Here is a 19649-nt window from a genome sequence, read left to right on the forward strand (position 1 = left end):
TTTCCACACCCTAGGCCAATTGTTGGCTTTTTTCTGTCTTTGTGTTCCAACACTGACACTATTCACAACTGAAATCCTCCCAGACAGGGCTCGAGACAAGATGAACACTAAAATAAATGAGAGTATGCTTGGTTTCCCCCTCTCCATATTTTCCTGTGCGTATGAGTTTTCAATTAAAAGCATGATGTCAGAGAGGTTAATTGCTCAACAGAAGCCAAATAATATTAAACATCCTTAAGTGTCATTGAAATATTGAGCAGTCTGGATAGCACCTCTTCATTTCTTTTGTGGGGTGGGGCTGGGGGGCCTCTTCCTCCGAGTCCAAATTTTCCAAATACCAGACTGTGGCTCTTTAATCCACTAGAAATTAGTGAGCCAGGTTGCGGTGTAGACTTTCAAAAACTTCATAAAAATTATATCGACAGTTTTAGTAGCCGTTAATGAGGTTAGAGATAATTAGAAAGTTCCGAGAGCCGTGAGAGTGCATAACTGCGTAGAACGAAAGCCAAGTTAAATACCTTACCTAATTAGGAATCTGTGTGCTCGCAGTAATTAAAATAGGATGGACAGATACTATTGTAAGTCTGAAATCAAATTATTAGTGCTGTGTGAAAACTTGACTAAAATAGAAAATGTCCTGAACACTTCCTGAAGGAGTAGTGTTTGGCACTTGTATCCCACCTTTCTCAGAAGGGAGCTTAAGAAAGAGTACATGGCCCTCTCATTTAATCTTCTCCAAAACCTCATGGGATGGATTCTTTTTTCCACCTCTTTTGCAGCGTGCAACATCCATCTTTGGATATACAGTGGTACCTTGGTTCTCGAACTTAATCCGTTCTGGGAGTCCGTTCGAAAACCAAGGCGTGTTTTCCGATTGGCTGCAGGAGCTTCCTGCACTCAAGCGGAAGCTGCATCAGATGTTCGGCTTCTGAAAAGCGTTCGCCAACTGGAACACTTACTTCTGGGTTTGCGGCGTTTGGCAGCTGATTCTAGTAGCAAGCCATTCTATTACCAAGGTGTCACTGTACATTTCTTCAGGTTGTCTCCAGTAATAATAATAATAATATGCCATCCATCTGACTGGAATGCCCAACAACCTTGGGTGGCTTCCTTCATCCATGTAAACTCCACTGTTAGTTTTAGATTGTCCACCCATGGCATATGGTCGTCCACCTGGTCTTTTATGGCTGTAGGGTCTGCAGACTTAACATTCATTGGCCTGAATTGTCACTTGCCACATGTCCGTTTTAACTTCACAGCCTTTTCCACTGCATCCATGACTTATGAAATTTGTCATATCCAATTATTCATTTACCTATCTTTTAATGATACTCCTAGCATTGCGCATCCCATGGCATGCTATGTTGTTCTTAAGCTGTTCGTGTTTCTGTGTCACTATCCAGTTCTCTGCTCACAGGCGCTATGCACACTTTGAATACTTTAGCTTTCAAATTTAAGGAAATACTTTTCTTTTTCTTTATGCTATGGATAATGGGTTGATCAAAATCGTGGCTCAATTCAGACAACAGCCTGACCACGTTTTGTGCTAAACATGGTTTAAAAACCCCAAACCATGGTTGTGGCTTCCATTAGGTACAGTACGCAAATAGTGGTTTAAGAGCTGCTTGTTGGCTTTTGTGTTGTCTCAGTAGTAGTAATTTTTTAAGTGCAGGAGCTCGTCATGCTAAGCCCCCATAGTCACACACCAAAGGATAGTCCAAAAATGCAGGCAAGGGTTATTGATTGGATATACAGATGAAATTCGAAAAATTAGAATATTGTGGAAAAGTTCATTTTTGTAAGCAATTGTCTTCATTAGCTACTGGAGTTTAATATATGAGATAGACTCATGACATGCAAAGCAAGATATGTCAAGCCTTTATTTGTTATAATTGTGATGATTATGGCGTCCAGCTGATGAAAACGCCATAGTTGAGATTGTTAATTTGGGGTTCTCATCAGCTGTATGCCATAATCATCACAATTATAACAAATAAAGGCTTGACATATCTCACTTTGCATGTCATGAGTCTATCTCATATATTAGTTTTACCTTTTAAGTTGAATTACTGAAAGAAATGAACCTTTCCACGATATTCTAATTTTTTGAGTTTCACCTGTATATACACCCCAAAGAGCAGCAGGACATGGTTTAATGCCTAACCTGTTTAGATTAGCATGACTGCAATCTTGTTCTGAAAGGCAGTCCACTTCAAAGGTGGACAAAGCTCAGTCCTAAGAAGATTGGTCCAGAACAATAAAAATTGGGAAAAAGTGAACCTTTTTTTGCTTGCGTTCCATTGCTTGCATTCTGTTGACCTCTATGATAATAGAAGTGAAGTGTCTTCATGCAGAAACATCTTTAAAGACACACTCATCACCCCAAATCTGGTATCTTGTTGCTCATGTGCCTTGCCTCTAGCCCATGAAGCCTATTTTGATCATGTGTGATATAATATAATAGAATACAATGCCACTAGAGGACAGCAGTAGTTAGCTTTCATTTTTGGAAAGCTATGTTAATGTATTTTTGTCCAACTGTTTCAGGGCTTCCTCACACATTATATTTTTTTAATGCATACTTTAAGGGGAGACTTAAAGCTCAAATGTGTGGATGCAGCGGCTGATATCTGAAAACACTGTGTAGCATAAAATGCTTTGTCCATATGGTGGTTCTGAATGTTTGTGCAATTCAGTTGCACACTTGTCTTTATTGCTATATTCCCATAACTTTGTTGGGTGCATATGAGAGTTCATGGTTGTTGGTGTTCACATTTAAAAAATTACGCTGAGCGCTGGAATCGACTGCTTACTCTTCCATGAACACTTATGGCAAATTTTAGATCGCTGCTCTGTAATGTGTGAAATGATCCTCAGAGACTGAGGTCTGATTCAAAAGTAGCCACAAATCATAAAATACATAATTGTAAGAATGAGGAGGTACAAGCCTCAAGCGTGTATGGTTCTTGCCTGCCTCCACTTACCAGGTTATGGTGTAGCTTGGTAGCAAACTGTAGTTTGCACTAACAACAGTTTGCTGTATTTGGACAAAATGGGAAACAGTAGTTTGTTTTTGAAGGAGGCAATGGTAAAGCCACTCCTCAAGAAACCTTCCCTGGATTTGGAAAATCTAACTAATTACTGGCCACATGTAAATCTCCCCTTCTTGGGCAAGGTTCTTGAGCATGTGGTTGCGGACCAGATCCAGGTGCTTTTGGAGGAAACTGATTCTAGATCCATTTTAATTGGGGGTTGGGACCACTTTTGGCACAGAAACTGCTTTGGCCACCCTGTATGATGACCTCTGTTGGCAGAGAGAAAGGGGAAATGTGTTACTGTTAATTCTCCTCAACCTCTCTGTGGCATTTGATATCATTGAACATGGTATCCTTCTGGAATGGCAATTCAAGTTAGGGCTGGGTGGCACTGTTTTGTGGTGGTTCTGGTCCTACTTGGACGGTCATTTCCAGAGACTGATGCTTGGGGAGTGTCATTTGGCTCCATGAAGCCTTCAATGTGGGGTTCCTCAGGGTTCAGTTTTATTCCCCATGCTATTTAACATCTACATGAAACCACCAGAGTTTTGGAGTATGTTGTCTATAATATGCTGATGACACACAACTTTACTTCTCCTTCACATCTGCAGGTGAGGCAGTGGGTGTGCTGGACTGTTGTCTTGCCTGGGTAATGGACTAGATGAGAGCCAACAAACTAAAGCTCTTGATAGGGTAACACTCCCTCTGAAGGAGCGCATACGTAGCTTGGGAATACAGGTATTTCTGGATCCTTTGCTGTTGCTTGAGGCTCATGTGGCCTTGGTGGCACGGAGTGGCTTGCATCAGCATTAGATTTCTGCAACACATTGTATGTGGGGCTGCCTCTGAAGATGGTACAGAAACATTAGCTGGTGCAAAATTCAGTGGCCAGGTTGCTCACTGGGGCAAGATGGTTTGAGCATATACAGTAATCCCAGTCCTGGGCTGCCTGTACTGGCTGTCAGTTAGTTTCTGGGCCCAGTTCAAAGTGCTGCTTTTGACCTATAGAGCTTTAAATGGTTCTGGACCACAGCACATTGAAGACTGCCTCCTTTCATATGAACCGACCCAGACCCTCTCCCGCTATCTTTTCATTTTTTAAATTTCATTTAGTTTTTCACTTTAAAGTTTTACAGTCAATTATCCAACAACCAACATAAAAACAAGATTCCAAAGAATCTCCTGGACTTCCCTCCTCCCCCTTCTGGGTCCTTTTAAAAACCATTTCCTCCTGCATCTTTTATAATAATCCAAATCTTTCACATCTCCATTATATCCAAAATTGAACATTAAACTACAAGTGTTATTCCAATTCTACTAATGATTTTAGCTGTTTACAATGGTTTTTAAGATAAAATATAGATTTCCCCCATTCCTTGTTAAAATTTTGGTCTTTCTGATTTCTGATTCTTCCGGTCATTTTTGCCAATTTGGCATAATCCATCAACTTAATCTGCCATTCTTCTCTGGTAGGGACTTTTGTCTTCTTTCCATCTCTGAGCCATTAACATCCGAGCAGTTGTGGTCACATACATAAATAGTCTTTTCTGCTCCATTGGGATTTCGGCACCTAAAATTCTTAAAATAAAAGCTTCGGGGTATTTTTAAAGAAAAGGTTATTTTAAACATTGTTTTCAATTCATTATATATCATTTCCCAAAATTCCCACTATCAGTGGAGAGCCTTCCCTTTCAGGGGAAGCATTTGGGGATAAGGCTGATAGCAAGCTGGTGCCGCTAATTCCACCTCTGTCTCCAAGGACATGGAGGCAATAGTGTGAGCAAACTCTGTGTGCTTGGCTTTTATGGAGGAATACCCAGTTGCTTGCCCAATCCCAAAGCTCAGGATGTAACTTGCAAGAATAGTCGTTTCAGCTCTGCTCTTCAAAAGGAGAGAACAGGGTGTGTGCCAGATGTTTGATAGGCTTAACCAAGACACTGATCCGTGTCTCTTAGTTCTCTGTCATGCTTTACCTGCCTGTAGCCTGTAAACCCATGTTGGGATGCAAATAGCTTCTGCTGGCCAGGGTTGAAAACTGGGGGGATCCCAGCTGGTGTGATGGAGGAATTGAATGCTTTCTTGAGGAAAAGCCCTGATTTTTTTTGCATTTTAAAGAAAAACAACAACCTGCACATTAGATGTGAAGATGCAATTAATGCCACATTTGGTTTGGCCCTTAGAGGAGTCTGTCAGTTTTTATTTACCATCTGGAAACCTAATCAGGAAACATTTTGTTTTCTAATTCCTTTCTTAGGTACAAAGAAGGTGGGGAAGCTCTCCTTGTGCTGCTTTCTTCAGAGGAAAAGGGGATGATGCAGCAGCTGTCACAGAAGAAAGTTCCCATCAACAACATCAAGTAAATTCTTCAGCTCTTTTATATATATTATATTATATGTGTGTGTGTGTGTGTGTGTGTGTGTGTGTATCAGTGCTGTTTTGAGAAAACGAGGTGCCAGTACTCATTTATTGATAAAGGTGCCAAGGGGGCCTGCACAAAATGGCAGCCATCAACAGCAAAGGGGCGGAAAAGGTGCTGCTGTTATGTATTATTGTCTTATTTATTGCATTTACACAACACTTTTCTGCCAAGGCACCCAAGGCAGTTTACAATTTTAAAATGCTTACATTATGTACATTATGTAAAAGGTAGAGTGGCAGAGTCCTCTCAGGCTCACTGATGATATGTGGCCTGGATTCCTTTGCTTCTACCTTCCCTGAGGGCGCACAGGTCTTTCTTAAGCAGCCCCAGGGAAGGTGTTGTACTGGTGAGTACTGTCACAAAAGGCCCTGATTGTTGTTGTTATTAACTCTATGTGGTTTGAATTAGACTTCCTTCCCCACCCCCCAAAGAAACCATAATTAAGATTAACCACCGTTCACTGGGTGTGGTCAACACAGTAAACTGTGGTTAATCTGAAGCAGACTCCTCCTCCATTCTCTGCGTCAGATGTGAATGGAACGTTCAATCTCTTCTTATACATAGATGTGGTCGAATTGCCCACCCACAGAAAAAGACTTCCTTTTTGCACCTCCTGTGTGGATTGCTGCCCTGGGCTTGCTTCATTCCTGCAGAAAGAACTTGGGAAGCTTCCTTTATGCCAGGCTGGATCCCTGGCCCATCTAAATCCGTACTCTGTGCAGCAAGGGATGGGGAAGCTGTTTGCTTCAATTGCTGTAGCAGCTTTCTTTTTGGGTGCCTTTCTAATGTTGATATTCACTACCGAAAATAAAGGGCAAAAAGGAAAAGAAAAGACTGCATCCCATGCCAAACTTCCCCATAGGGACCTTCCAACATTTACCCCTCCCTCCTGTTGAATAATTGCAGAAACTTCCCCTCCTCCCTTTTTCGCTACCTGTGAATGGGCTGGTGAATTTAGGCAAAATGCCCACTTCTTCCAAGAAAGGAAGTGTGCTTCTAGTTTTAATTCAGGACAAAAGCATCTCGGAGTTCACAAGTTTGAGGAACGCTGTCTCTAATACACAGATTCCTATGCTGCTGTATTAAAATGCTAATCTGAAACATGGCCATGCTAAGTCTGTAGTATTAGTCCTGTTTCCAGCCCTTTTCCTCTGAGGAAGGCTCAACTGAGTGCACCGATAGTTTCCTTTCTTTACTCGTAATGACATCTGTTTCATACCTTCATGCATACAGACCTAATTACCATTTGGTGCCTAATATCTCAGTCACTCAGTATGCGTTGAAATTGGTTCACATGCTCCACTGAAGTAGTTGTTGGCTTCCAGTAATGCTGTTTACAATACTGTTCTAAATCATGGGTGATAATGTGGGGATGCAGTAAAGCTTGCAAATCCTTGTAAATGGCCCTTTTTAGCCTTTTTTGTTTTGTTTTGTTTTGTTTTGTCTCTTAAAGGGATATAATGACTTGCCAAGGTGGTTTAAATGGTTTACTGTGGAGAGGAGCTCATTTTTGCTGTGGAACTGATGAGCCATGGAAAACACTGCAGGGGTGCAGTGGGGAGAAAAATGCAGATCATATTTAGTGTTGGTTGTAGATCTCAACATTCAGATAATTTCTGTTTTCATTTGCTTTGAGAGAGAAGCTTGTGGTCTATATGGCTGTGAAGAGATAGGCATAAGAATGTTCAAGTCAAGTTTGGGGAAAGCTCAGAAGCTGGAAGAGAGCTCAATAGGATTTTCAGGGGTCTATGCTCCACATAACGCATTGCTAGCAGGAGGAGATGCAAATTGACTTAGCTTGCACTATTTATATGGGTAACAGGCAAAGTTCAACCTGTACAGGAGCCCTATGCGTTCCTTCTTAGGTGAGGAGAACTAATGGACAGCCTTGGTAAGCAGGATTCACTCCAAGTTGACTCAGCTGCCCAGGCAGAAGGACCAACCTGTCCACTTGGCACCTCACCACATAGGACATCTGTGCACTGAGATGTGGATTTCTGGTTCAATCACTGATACTTGGTTCCTTTGAAATGTGCAGTTAGCTGCTAAGGGAGACAGGAGTTTCTTCCTGTTCCATCCTTTTGTGTCTTGCACCAGGAGCCAGGCTGGAATATCCAGCCTCCTTTCCCAGTTTATGCCTTGACAAGAAGGAGATCCTAGCTCTTCTCAGCCGGTTGTTCCATTGTTGAACAGCTCTTAACAGAACATACCCCCAATATTTAACCAAGATCTACCTTGGTGTGATTTTAAGCATATCTTTCAGCTGACTCGCATGTGATGCTCAGCCAAACCACGGCTTGCTGCAAATGGGAGAGTTTCTGGAGGAAGATTTTGAAGCTGTTGTGCTCCTGCCCCGGTCCTTCTGCAGCTGCAATGCTGTGAAGAAAGCCACCCAAAACTGGTCTAATAGTTTGCCTCACACCAGACAAGCCACGATCTGTAAGCAACATTTGTCTGGAGTGAGACAAACCATGATTCTGGGGTTGGACACCATGCTTAGCTTAGCTCACAGCAACATGGCAGGACTGTAAGAGGACCAAAGCAGCCACAAATTCCTCTCTGGGAGCCCACATGTTCATACTAAGCTGTAGTTTGGCTGAGCATTGCTTGCAAACTGGCTGTATGTGGCCTATTCAGAGCATGTTGGGTGAAAACACTCCCTCCTCCACCTTCTTTCTGATAGTTTTCCAAAATCTGAAAAGGATATTGGCATCTCCCTCTCTGCTGCCTGCGCCAATCAATAATGTTTCCTCCTCTCTAGGCTAAATGTACATAGCTTTCTTTTTCTTTATTTCATGGGATTTTCGACTCAGCCTTTGCATCGTCCTTGTACCTCTCTGCTGAATCTTTTCCAACTTGCCAGTATCTTTTGAGACACCTGGTGCCCAGAACTCACAGCAGCATTCCAATCAGGTCACACTGATGCTGAATAAAATGGCATTATTATTTCCCATTTCTTGGCAACAATTCTCCAGCCGATAAAACCTAAAAATGGCACTGGCCTTTCCAGCCACAGCATCACATTGCTGACTCATATTCAATTTGTTTATGTACGCTGTAGATTCTGAATGCTTCTGCCGCCTAGCCAGTTATTTCTCCTTTTTGGTATTTTGTTCCCCTTCCTGTATTCATTACATTTAGCCCTGCTGGATTTCATTGTGCTGCTGCTTTCTCCCCACTTCTTCAACTTAATAAGAAAGAGTAGAGTTCTTTTGAGCAGCAGTGGGGAAACATTTTGAGCCACAGTGCCTTCTGGGCAATTTTCTGAGGGCCTCATGCCAGAGGCCGAAGTGGGTGGAACAGTGAATGCAGATTTTACTGTTGCACCGTAGTCGTTTCTACACATGTTCACAAACACCTCTCTGTCCTCCATGTAGACCAGCAAGAGGCATTGTCCAGTACACCTCTAGATCCAGGCGTTTGTCCAGGGCTTGTACAGCCTCTTCTGCCTCAGGGAAATAGAGCTGGGTCTCATCAGTGTTCTGATGACACCTTGCTCCAAAACTCCTAATGACAGCTCCCAGTGCCTTCATATAGACTAGGGTTTCCCAAACTTGGGTATCCAGCTGTTTTTGGACTACAACTCCCATCATCCCTTGCTAGCAGGACCAGTGGTCAGGGATGATGGGAGTTGTAGTCCAAAAACAGCTGGAGACCCAAGTTTGGAAAATCCTGATACAGACGTACCTTGGAAGTCAAACGGAATCTGTTCTGGAAGTCCGTTCGACTTCCAAGGCATGGCTTCCGATTGGCTGCAGGAGCATCCTGCAGCCAATCGGAAGCTGCGCCAGATGTTTTGCTTCCAAAAATCATCCAAAAACCAGAAAAATCACTTCCCATTTTCAATCATTCAGGAGCCGAAACGTTCGAGTTTACAGGCGTTCAGCTTCCGAGGTTCCACTGTATAGATGCTGAATATAACTGGGGACAAATTAGTGCCCTGTGGCACTTCCATTGGGGCCAAAGAGCAATCTCTTGATGCTATTCTGTGGACACCGCATTGCAGGTAGGAGCAGAGCCGCTCTAACACAATAGACTCAGTTATGTGCTCTAACCAGGGCTCAGTTGGCCTTAGAGCAAGATCTGCACCACCAAGACCTGTATCCCACCTTTCCTCTGAAGAGCACAAGGCAGCATATGTGCTTCTCTGCCTCCTCATTTTATCCTGTGGCAAAGGTTAGGCTGAGAGATGACTCAGGGTCACCCCATAAGCTTGGCGGCTGAGTGGGGATTTGAACCCTGGTCTCCCAGGTCCCATTCCAAGACTGTAGTCACTTCCCTGCCTTTGCGGTAACCGCTTCTTCTTGTCTGCTGTGGCGCCAAAATGTTCTTCTTCAACCAGGCCTTTGGCGGATTAATATTCTATAGCTTTTTAAATGTGTTTGTGGGGGGGATTGTTGTCTTGTTGTTTTGTTTTGTTTTATTTGTGCTTTTACCATGTATTTCTTTCTTGTGAATCTCCCTGAGATCTTGTGAAGAAGGGCGGTATAATAATAATAATAATAATAATAATAATAATAATAATAATAATGGCACATGGGCTAGAACTCTGAAGAGTTGGTGGGGAAGAGGCAGGATGAGCAAACACAGCCTCGCTCTGCTCCCTCATGCAATTATTGTTGGGTGTTTTTTGAATAATACGGCTTTAATCTCCACATCAGTTGGTGTACTACCTATCTGCAAAGCCACAGTTCTGTAGAAATGCCTCAGGCTCTGGAAATTCCCAGCAAGCGTCTTATTTAAGTGCTGGGGGGGGGGGGAACCCTCATACTGTTTTCTCATGAGAGATACGGTGTCAATGTGAGGTATTATTGCTGTATATTTTGCTCCCCCCTTCCTTCAGTATGAGCTCAATTTTCCACCTTTTTATAAGCTCAAGAAGCAATTTAATGTTAATTGTGTGGCTTTACCTTGAAAAATCGTTGCCTCTTCCAGTTTAAACTGTTCTCTAGATAAAAGGCCTGAGCTTCTGTTTGCTTTCCCTGCATTATTCATGGGAGGAGAACGGTCTTCATGCCTGACATGATTTCAGCTGAGTTTTGTTCAGATGGGCAGTACCTTTTAACTATTTTGAAGTAATGCTTTTTAAAAGAAAAAAAGAGAAAGAAATGAAAAAAAAATGAACCTGTTGAACAGGGGTCTGTGACCCTTTAGGAGGAGATATTTATTTATTTGAAATGTTTTTATACCATCTTTCAACAAAACTACCATCAATTAAAAAGCAGAATGAAACATCTTTTATAAATAGTCTGGAATGAAGCCAAGCAGAAGTATCTCATGTGGAAGGTCTTCCACAGGGATGGGGCCATGACAGAGAAAATCCTGCCACTTACACCAACCTGATCTCCCTCTCTCTGTCTCTCTCTCTCCATCTCCCCCAACCCTCTAGAATCAATCCTGAAAAGCTTCTTGACATCCAGAAAAAGATGCAGTCCTTCTTGGCTCAAGATCAAGAGTTGAAAGAGCGAGCACAACGGGTAAGCTGGCTATTATGATACTTTCTTAGTATATACCTTTGAAGGTGACCTGGAAGCTACAACTAATCCAGAATGCAGCAGCAAGACTGGTGACTGGAAGCGGCTGCCGGGACCACATAGCACCTGTCCTAAAGGATCTTCGCTGGATTCCAGTACGTTTCTGAGCACAATTCAAAGTGTTGCTGCTGACCTTTATGCCCTAAACCAGGGGTCAGCAACCTTTTTCAGCCATGGGCCGGTCCACCGTCCCTCAGACCATGTGGTGGGCCGGACTACATTTCTTTTTTAAAAATGAACAAATTCCTATGCCCCACAAATAACCCAGAGATGCATTTTAAATAAAAGCACACATTCTACTCATGTAAAAATACGCTGATTCCCGAACCGTCCGCGGGCCGGATTTAGCAGGCAATTGGGCCGCACCCAGCCCCTGGTCCTTAGGTTGCCTACCCCTGCTAAACGGCCTTGGCCCGGTATACCTGAAGGAGCATCTCCACCCCCATTGCTTAGCCTGGACACTGAGGTCCTACTCCAAGGGTCTTCTGCTGGTTCCCTCACTGCGAGAAGCAAAGTTACAGGGAAGTTAAAGGAGAGGGCCTCCTCGGTAGTGGCGCCCTCCCTCTGGAAAGCTCTCCCTTCAGATGTCCAGAGGATAAAGAACTGCACAACTTTTAGAATACATCTGAAGGCAGCTCTGTATCAGGAGGTTTTTAATGCTTGATTTTTTTATTATGTTTTATTATGTTTTATTATGTTTTATTATGATGTTTTATTATGTTTATTATTATTTTATTATGTAAGCCGCCCAGGGTGGCTGGGGAAACCCCGCCAGATTGGTGGGGTATAAGGGAGCCTGTGGTCCTCCAGATATGGTTGGACTACAGCTTTCATCATCCCTGACCATTGACCATGCTGTCTGAGGCTGGTGAAACTTACAGGCCAACAGCATGTGGAGGACCATAGGTTCCTCAACTATGGTGTAGAAAATCCTACGCAATATTGTATACATGTCAGTTCTGCCATGCCATGGGAAGTTCTGCATGAGCCTGTGCAGTCAGAGTCTCCTGTGCATTAAATTAGACTTTTATCAAGCTTCCTAGTTTCCGTGGAACATGCGCTAGAGATGAAGAGAGGGATTTTTAATGAGCTTTAAATAAGTTTTAAAATGTGGAGGCGCATTCAGCACCTGCATCACCTTGGCTGCTGTTTATTTTAAACTTTTTGCCTGGGTTTCTGCAGAGCCAGGAATTCTGGAGTGAGCTACAGTGCTGGTGGGAAGTAATAGTGATCAGGAATGTCAGCATCCTCTCAGCTAGTACCAGCTGCCAATTTTAGTGGTATAAAACCAGCTCTTTGATATCTCTTTTGGTGGCAATACCTTAACTGTCAGCAGCCAAGGTAAAGAAGCGGCATCTTGTGAAGAGGGATAACACTGCCTTTTTCTGAGGTATAATGAATGGGCAGTGCAGAAGTTCAAAGAAATAAAATTAAATACCTCTAGTTCCCAAGTCTTGAAAGCTAGATTAATGATGTGGTGATAACCGAGAAATAGGAACATATAGTGTCTGAACAGCTCATTATGTAAAATAACAATACTTTTCAAGATAATTTTGCCTTTGTGGAATGTTCCAGATTGCTCACTGGCTGGAAAACCCTTTGTTTATTACCTTATTATAATTTATTACGGATAGCACCTGCTTTCTTCACAATATTTTCTTGTTGAGGTTCAAACCAGGAGTGCTTAGCTATGTCGTGTAAAAGCACATAGCTGTGTATTTTTTGATTTTTGTCAACTATATAAGACAGGATCATAAGTGTGTAGCAACAACAGGAAAATGTGAATAAAAGAACGGAATAGAATACTTTGGTTTGCGCTGAAAAAAAGAAGCAGCAATAGCTTTTTCTCATTTAACAGCTTTTTTGCAGCTGTTTTTAAAAACCCCCTCTAAAAAGATAGATAAAATTAAATTGAGTGGAGTGAAATAATCTTGGAGTTTCGGGATAGCGATGGAACGAGTTCAAACAAGAGCTTTTGTCACAGCTGACAGATCCGGTGATGAACCTGCCTTGTAAATCCATTTTTTATTGCTATATTTAAAGCTGTTTTTTGCTGCTGTGTAGCACTGCGAAAATATAGTCTGTTCTTCCATTCTGTTGAAGGCTTGTGGTCAGTTTCAAATGGCTTAAATGAAGGCAGAGGGGAGGGGAGGGTTATGATAAAGGCCAGTCCTCAATATTTTTTAAAAATTGATTTTTTTATGGAGAATATTTCAATTGAACAAAATAAAACAATTAAAAAGTGAAAAAGGAGGGGGAAGAGGTATATTATATAGCTATATATGCAAACTACTAAAAATTCATGTATGTATGTCTAGAGTATATAGGTATGTAAATGCTGTTATCCAAATACATATATGGTTATTTATAACCTACTTTTTTAATAAATGTGTTCCAAATATTGCTATACCTGTCCTCACACAATATTTTTGCATAATATCACAGTGATCATGTTTTACTTGTGGGTTGCCATAGGCCTCTGGTTAGCTACTGTGAGAAGAGGAATACATAGGCCTTGGGCCTAAAATCCAGCAAACCTCTTCCTCAGTTTTTTATTTTGACATTCTATTTGTAAAATTTGTACGCTGCTTGATTGTTAAAAAAAGCAAGCCAACCAACAAAAACCCTCAAAGAAGTTTACAAAAATGTAAAACAATAAAACCAAGAAAGATTTACAGCAATACTTTGCAGCAGTATTTTAACAAGAAGCTAAAATACTAAAGCCAGTTAAAATTCACATCAACTTTCCAAGCATCTGGGTGGACTTGTTTAAACCAGGATGTTTTTAGCAGGTGCCGAAAAGGATACCATGAAGGCACCTGCTTGATATCAATAGGCAGGGAGTTCCAAAGTGCCACACCAAATGATTTGAGTTCTTACTACAATTCCCACCATCCCTGCCATTGTCTGTGCTTTCTGGGGCTGATGGGAGTTGTAGTTCAGCAAGATTTGCCTTATGACCTTGTGCCTACTTAACAGGAGTGAATTCTCCCCATCCTCCTTTGATTGTGTTTAAAGAATTCATACATACACGCTGGCACTGACTGCAGTTAAGTTTGACAAGCTTTCCTTGTTAACCAGAGTTTGGTTAAAAGAATCCTGGTTAAAGCAGAGTGTTTATCAACGGTACTTATCTAGCTATAGTTAAAGTTGGTTCCCATAGCTGCAGCTAAGGCTGTAGGAGTAGGAGCAGCAGCCCTGTTAAAAAAATCTTTTAACTGTGGTTAAAAGTGGCCTGATGGTACGTCTCTGCACCAGCCCACAGAGGAGTAACGCTTATATTATCTCCAACTCAAAATGTCTCTCCTGCACAGGAGTGGATTGCTATATTTACTGCCTCTTCTGAGTCTGTTCTGTCTGTGGGAGCCTTCGGTAGTCGAGTAGCATGTATCCATCACTTTGTCATCAAGCCCTGCGGCACTGTTAGAGATATTGCGGTGGAATAGCCAAATTGGATTTTGAATTCAATCAAGCTTTATTGCTTCAACTTTGGTTATAGCAACCACATTAAAAGAAAAAGCAGCACGTTGTTGCGTAAGTGCAAAAAAAAAAAATTAAGTGCAGCATACCATGAAAATATAAACACTTTCCTCTTCTTTAAATACTGCAATAGTGTTTTCTTTTTTTAACCATTATATACCAATTGACTGTATGGGGTTCATGTTTAATACCAGCATTTTCAGCAATGGACTTCTGCCTACCATGGTATGGAAAGCATCAAAGTTCAAGTTGGCAATGCTGCAGGGAATGGTTAGAGTTGTAGTCCAAATATGGTATCTGGAGGGACCATAGGTTCTCATTCCTGATCTAGCAAGCAGAGGCCCTTCCCAGTAATCTGTTATTTGGATCTTAAGGGACTGAACAGAAGACTTTATGCATATGCAGGAGCTGTAGCCCGTTCTGTAAAACTGCTCCTGCTGGTATCCTTGTGTGTCACTAAGAGGAGACAGTGCTAATTGGATGGAGACACTGCTTGACTTCCCAGTCCTTGGGGCCGGCTCATGCACGAGGCAAGGTGAAGCGACCACCTCAGGTGGCAGAACCACATGGGCAGCAGACCTGGCCTCCAATAAATGCTGCTGCCACACATTCCCTGATGGGCAGGTCTGCCTCCTCCTCAGCAGGCGCCTGTCAATGCCACCTCTAGAGCGCCGCCCCTTCGATTCCCACGTCAACCATTGGATAAGGTTGACTTGATTTGATTCCCTCACTTGTTTCCAATGTAGATCTTCACTCACCGCTTCCTTCCTGGTGAGAGAGGAGCACCATTTTGTGGTTTTCCTCGGGTACCAAAATGTCTTGTGCTGGCCCTGCCAACCCTCAAATGCATTGGTTGGTATTCAAATAAGTTATAAGGTGGGGATGAGAGGCAATGAAGAAGGAAGGTATTTTGACGGGGTAAAATAATAATAATGGAGCAGCTTCAGGGGACTTTGGAAGGTGCATAAGATGAGGTTGGGGGCTGCAGGTGGAGGCTATAAACAGGATGTAGCCACCAACACTTACAGTTGTTACATAAAAGCAAAACTGCATCAATTTAATTTGACCAATACTTTGCAAAATGCAAGCAGAAAGGTTGTTGTAGTGCAAGATTTTTGTATAGTGTAGATCAAGGTGCATGTGTGAGAGAGATGGAGACTGAGTAAACAAACAGCAGTGAGCTACTGTAAATAATAATTTAATAAATCTATTGACTGTTGTTAAGTTTTCAGCAGAGGTTTGCAGGCGATGCAAGAGCAAATGAGGATTCCATACGTGAGCCAGTGAATATATCTGTAAAACTGTTTCCCGCCCCCTCTCCTTTCCCAAACAAAAATTACAGAACAGTTCTGTGGAAACATAAACAGTATGATTTAATGAATGATACACTTGAGTTACCAGCCAAACAAAAGGGCATGCTGGTAGCAGCAGGTTATTCGGTTTTATAGAAGTGATTTTCCAGTGTTTTATTGCAGTCTGGGTAACATGAAACTACAAGCAAAATCTGTTACTACAATTCTTCTTGTTGTTGCTTCAAAATATGGGTTTTAAAGGCAAAAGCACCCCATACCACAAGTTCTATTAGCAGTTTAAAAGGGGTTTTCAAGGACGGAACAAATACCTTCAATTTTAAGAAATATAGGAGAGGAAAAGGTTATTTTGAAAGGCAAGGAAAGAAGCCTGCTATAAGGCCAGTGGGTGTGAGTGAGAGGTGGATGAGAACATAAAAATGTGCAGAGACACTGAAAAAGAGAATTGAGGTTTGAAATGTCAGCTGGCGGCTGGGAGTAAATTCCAGTGGGGCTTACTCCTCAACTAACTGTGTTTAGGATTGCAGCCATAGCTAAGCTTACCTTTCAGTAATTTAACTGGTGTTTTCTTAAAATTGCATTTATATCTGTACCTTTGATGGGCTCTGAGCACAAAGAATCCATGATAATTCATTTGGCTGTCTCCTTGCCTTCAAATTCTTATGTTCATAGTCTGAGTCCACAAGCCCTTGATGTTGGTCTCCTGATTTTCCATGTACTCTTTAGGTTCCTATGATTATGTTTTCATATTTAATATGTAGATGCCATAACCACTGAAAGAAGTTTGGAAATGTAACACTCCCCAAAGCTCAAAACGCATATAAAGCATAATTGAAAAAACAAACAAACTCTTAACTTTGGGACTCATAATGCAATAAAGAATAATCTGTTTTTATAAGACTAATTAGTTTTAGCTGAAATGCAATGCACTAATTTTGGTTCTTTAACATTTTGGATCTCTTTTTAGATGTGAAGTGTTATCTGTGTGCCTTTTTTACTGTTTAAACAAATACCTTTTCTCTCTTTTTCTGGTAGTGTTTTGTTTCCTATCTGCGATCGGTCTACCTAATGAAGAACAAGGAAGTGTTTGATGTATTCAAGTTGCCTGTTGCTGAATATGCCCTGTAAGTGCTATTATCTCTAATCATTATGAAAAATGCTAATTAAAAAAATTGGATTGGATGGTGCTGGGAGGGAGTGTGTGATTTCTTTTGAACTGCACAAACCAATTTTCATTCCGTGTTTTGAATTAGGGATGAAAGATTGAGATGCATACATTTTATTTATTTCATTTTGAAGTAGGCATATGTCACCTCTCATTAGAATAATATGAAAGCTGTGCATATGAGTGTGACACTTGTATAAATATATTTCATGGAAAATGAACCCAGCCTGCTCCAATTCCCTTGCTGCCACCCCTTTGTACCTGACCAACACCCACCTCCCTTTACATCTCTCTACCATACCTCTGTGGCTCAACTGAGCTGCTTCCCTGCTCACATCTCCCATCTTTCAGTTCCCCATTCCTCACCTCGCCTGGATGCTGCTCTCTTGACTGTATCTCCTGGTTCCCTCCTTATATTGCCTGGGCTGCATCTCTTTCCTCTGGATTCCTCCTCATCTCCTTGCCTGCCCATCAGAGAATTTCATTGATTCCATATATGTGCACATAAAATACGGCCCTTTTGGCTAACTCTCCTATCAAGGTTGCAGTTGAGATCATTTTCCATGCCTTTTATCAGCAATCCTTAAAATGGCCTTCTAAAGAAGGTCACTGTTGTCCCCATACTGCAAGTAGGACATGTGTGCTCAGAAAATAGTATAAATTTGTGGATTAAGACAAAATTGAATTGGAAAATCTCTAGCTCCGAGGTCACACCATCTACACCACACGTACGACCATGGTATTGGAAGTTTCCCAGTTCCTTTTTGTTAAGAATCACAACCTCTCCGTTCTTTTATTTGCCTGCTTGGTGGGAAACTGCCCAAAATGCTAGTGTCTGTGTTGCTTGGGCGCAATCTTGGCTGTGGCAGTTGTATTGTCAGTTGTGGCTTCAGATAGTTCGTTCATGGACATTTCCATGTTCAGTCCAGATCAGAGGAATCATGGAGGAACTCTCCCATCAAGAATGGTCTCTTGTTTTCCGGTTCCAGAGGAAAGGGACTGCATGTTAAGAGCCATTCTACTTGAACAGCATAAATACGTATCTGTGGCTAAGGCAAAAATTGTGCTTCTTTCATTGTAACCACAGCCCCCATTCTACATAATGAATCCTAATGGATTAGTTCAGAAATCTAGGTCTGAATTCAATGGGCTTTCTCTCTCTACAAGCTTTATCAGAACTGCTTACTAGGTGGAATTTTCTGCATGCACTAGGTATTAAAGCAAAGCCTGCATCCACCTTTAAACCCTACAGTTTCGTTCCTGAATACCAATGTGAATCTTTACCATTACATTGTCATTAATAAATCTGAAACCTGGCTATGAAAGACACTTTGGAGGAATTGGGATTATTTTAGCAAATTGCTTTCATGCAAAGAACATTTGTTAAGCAGGGTGATAGAAGGGTAATATCTACAAACTGCCAAGAAGAAAACATAGTGGACACATCAGATGGCATTTCAAGATACGATGCAAATCAAATTCTTCTCGGAAACCAGAATTAAAATTTTGCCCTTCAAAACATGCGTCCATTATTCTGGTGTTGACATGCCAGATAAGGATGCTTGATGTAAGCTTGCTTCCTACAACTCAGCAGTTAGCGCTTTGAAAACGCAATTGCTTGAGGGACAGATTTCAGAGGTATCTGTTACAAGATAGTTTTATGGTGTCTTAAACTGAAAACACACCCACACCCACCCCAGACTCTCCCTTGTGTCAGAGCGACCAGTTTGGAAAACTTCTTGCACGCAAGATTGTGTGAACCATGGGTTGGATATTGAAAGGCACAGGATTGGGTCCTTAATAATCATTGGCCCAGTTCAGATGTAACATTCCTAGTTTGCTGAACGACAGCATAGTTTGGAGAAGATAAGATTAAGGGGAGATGCGAGAGCTGCATTTAGATATCTGAAGGCTGTTGCATAGAGAAGATGGAGAAGATTTCCCCCCCTGCTGCTCCAGAGGGCAGGACTACAAGCACAGGTGGAAATTGTAGGGAAGCAGATTTTGGCTAAATGCCAGATTAAACTTCCTAATGGTAAGAGCTGTTAGATAGGAAAGATTGCCTCTGGATATGGGTGGGTGTTCTTTCACTGGAAGTATTCAAGCAGAGGCTCAAGCAGAGGCTGCAGGGCCTTCTGTCAGGGATGGTGTAGTTGCATTGCAGATCCTGCCCAAAGCAGATGGTTTGATTAGACAACCTCCCAAGGTTCCTTCCAACTTTGTGATTCTAAGTCTGGAATGAGAACTACCTTCTCGTTCCTCAATTCATGCACAGGTTTCTGTTGCAGCGTAGATTAAAAACTGGGTGGAATTCAACGCCACACTCTTCCAGTCGTTCTATCTGCACAAGCATTGCAACATCTAGATGGAACGGCTGATAGGGCAGGTAAAGTCAATCTCGCCCTTTGGTTTCCCATTGTGTTCAAAGTAAGGAACTATGATTTGATGTTGGTTTACTAACTAGGAACTTAAAAGCACAGTTTTGACAGAATGTGCACTCCGGTTACTGAAAACAGACACGTAAACTAATGTTTTTCTAAATATTTTGAATTTGGGGCTATATATATATATATATGCCTGTTTCTTCCCGCAGCTGCACCCACCTGTTCCCCCCCTACAGATGAGTGCTCAGAGATATTTAGACACAGACTGTATGTGTGCAACTTACTGTTCTATTCAAGGCATAAGTCGAATGCTGGCACAGGA

The 19649-nt window shown here is 41.9% G+C and overlaps 1 protein-coding gene across 1 annotated transcript in view; it reads left to right on the plus strand.

Moving 5' to 3' along the window:
* Positions 1 to 19649, plus strand: part of DDX10 (DEAD-box helicase 10) — a 151909-nt gene that overhangs the window by 22111 nt on the left and 110149 nt on the right. Inside the window, exons 10-12 of the mRNA XM_033146258.1 lie at positions 5290 to 5391; positions 10844 to 10931; positions 16814 to 16902. Coding sequence (XP_033002149.1) covers positions 5290 to 5391; positions 10844 to 10931; positions 16814 to 16902 — 279 coding nt within the window. The remainder of the gene's footprint in view (positions 1 to 5289; positions 5392 to 10843; positions 10932 to 16813; positions 16903 to 19649) is intronic.

This window comes from Lacerta agilis, chromosome 4, assembly GCF_009819535.1.
Source record: "Lacerta agilis isolate rLacAgi1 chromosome 4, rLacAgi1.pri, whole genome shotgun sequence".
Lineage (NCBI taxonomy): Eukaryota > Metazoa > Chordata > Lepidosauria > Squamata > Lacertidae > Lacerta > Lacerta agilis.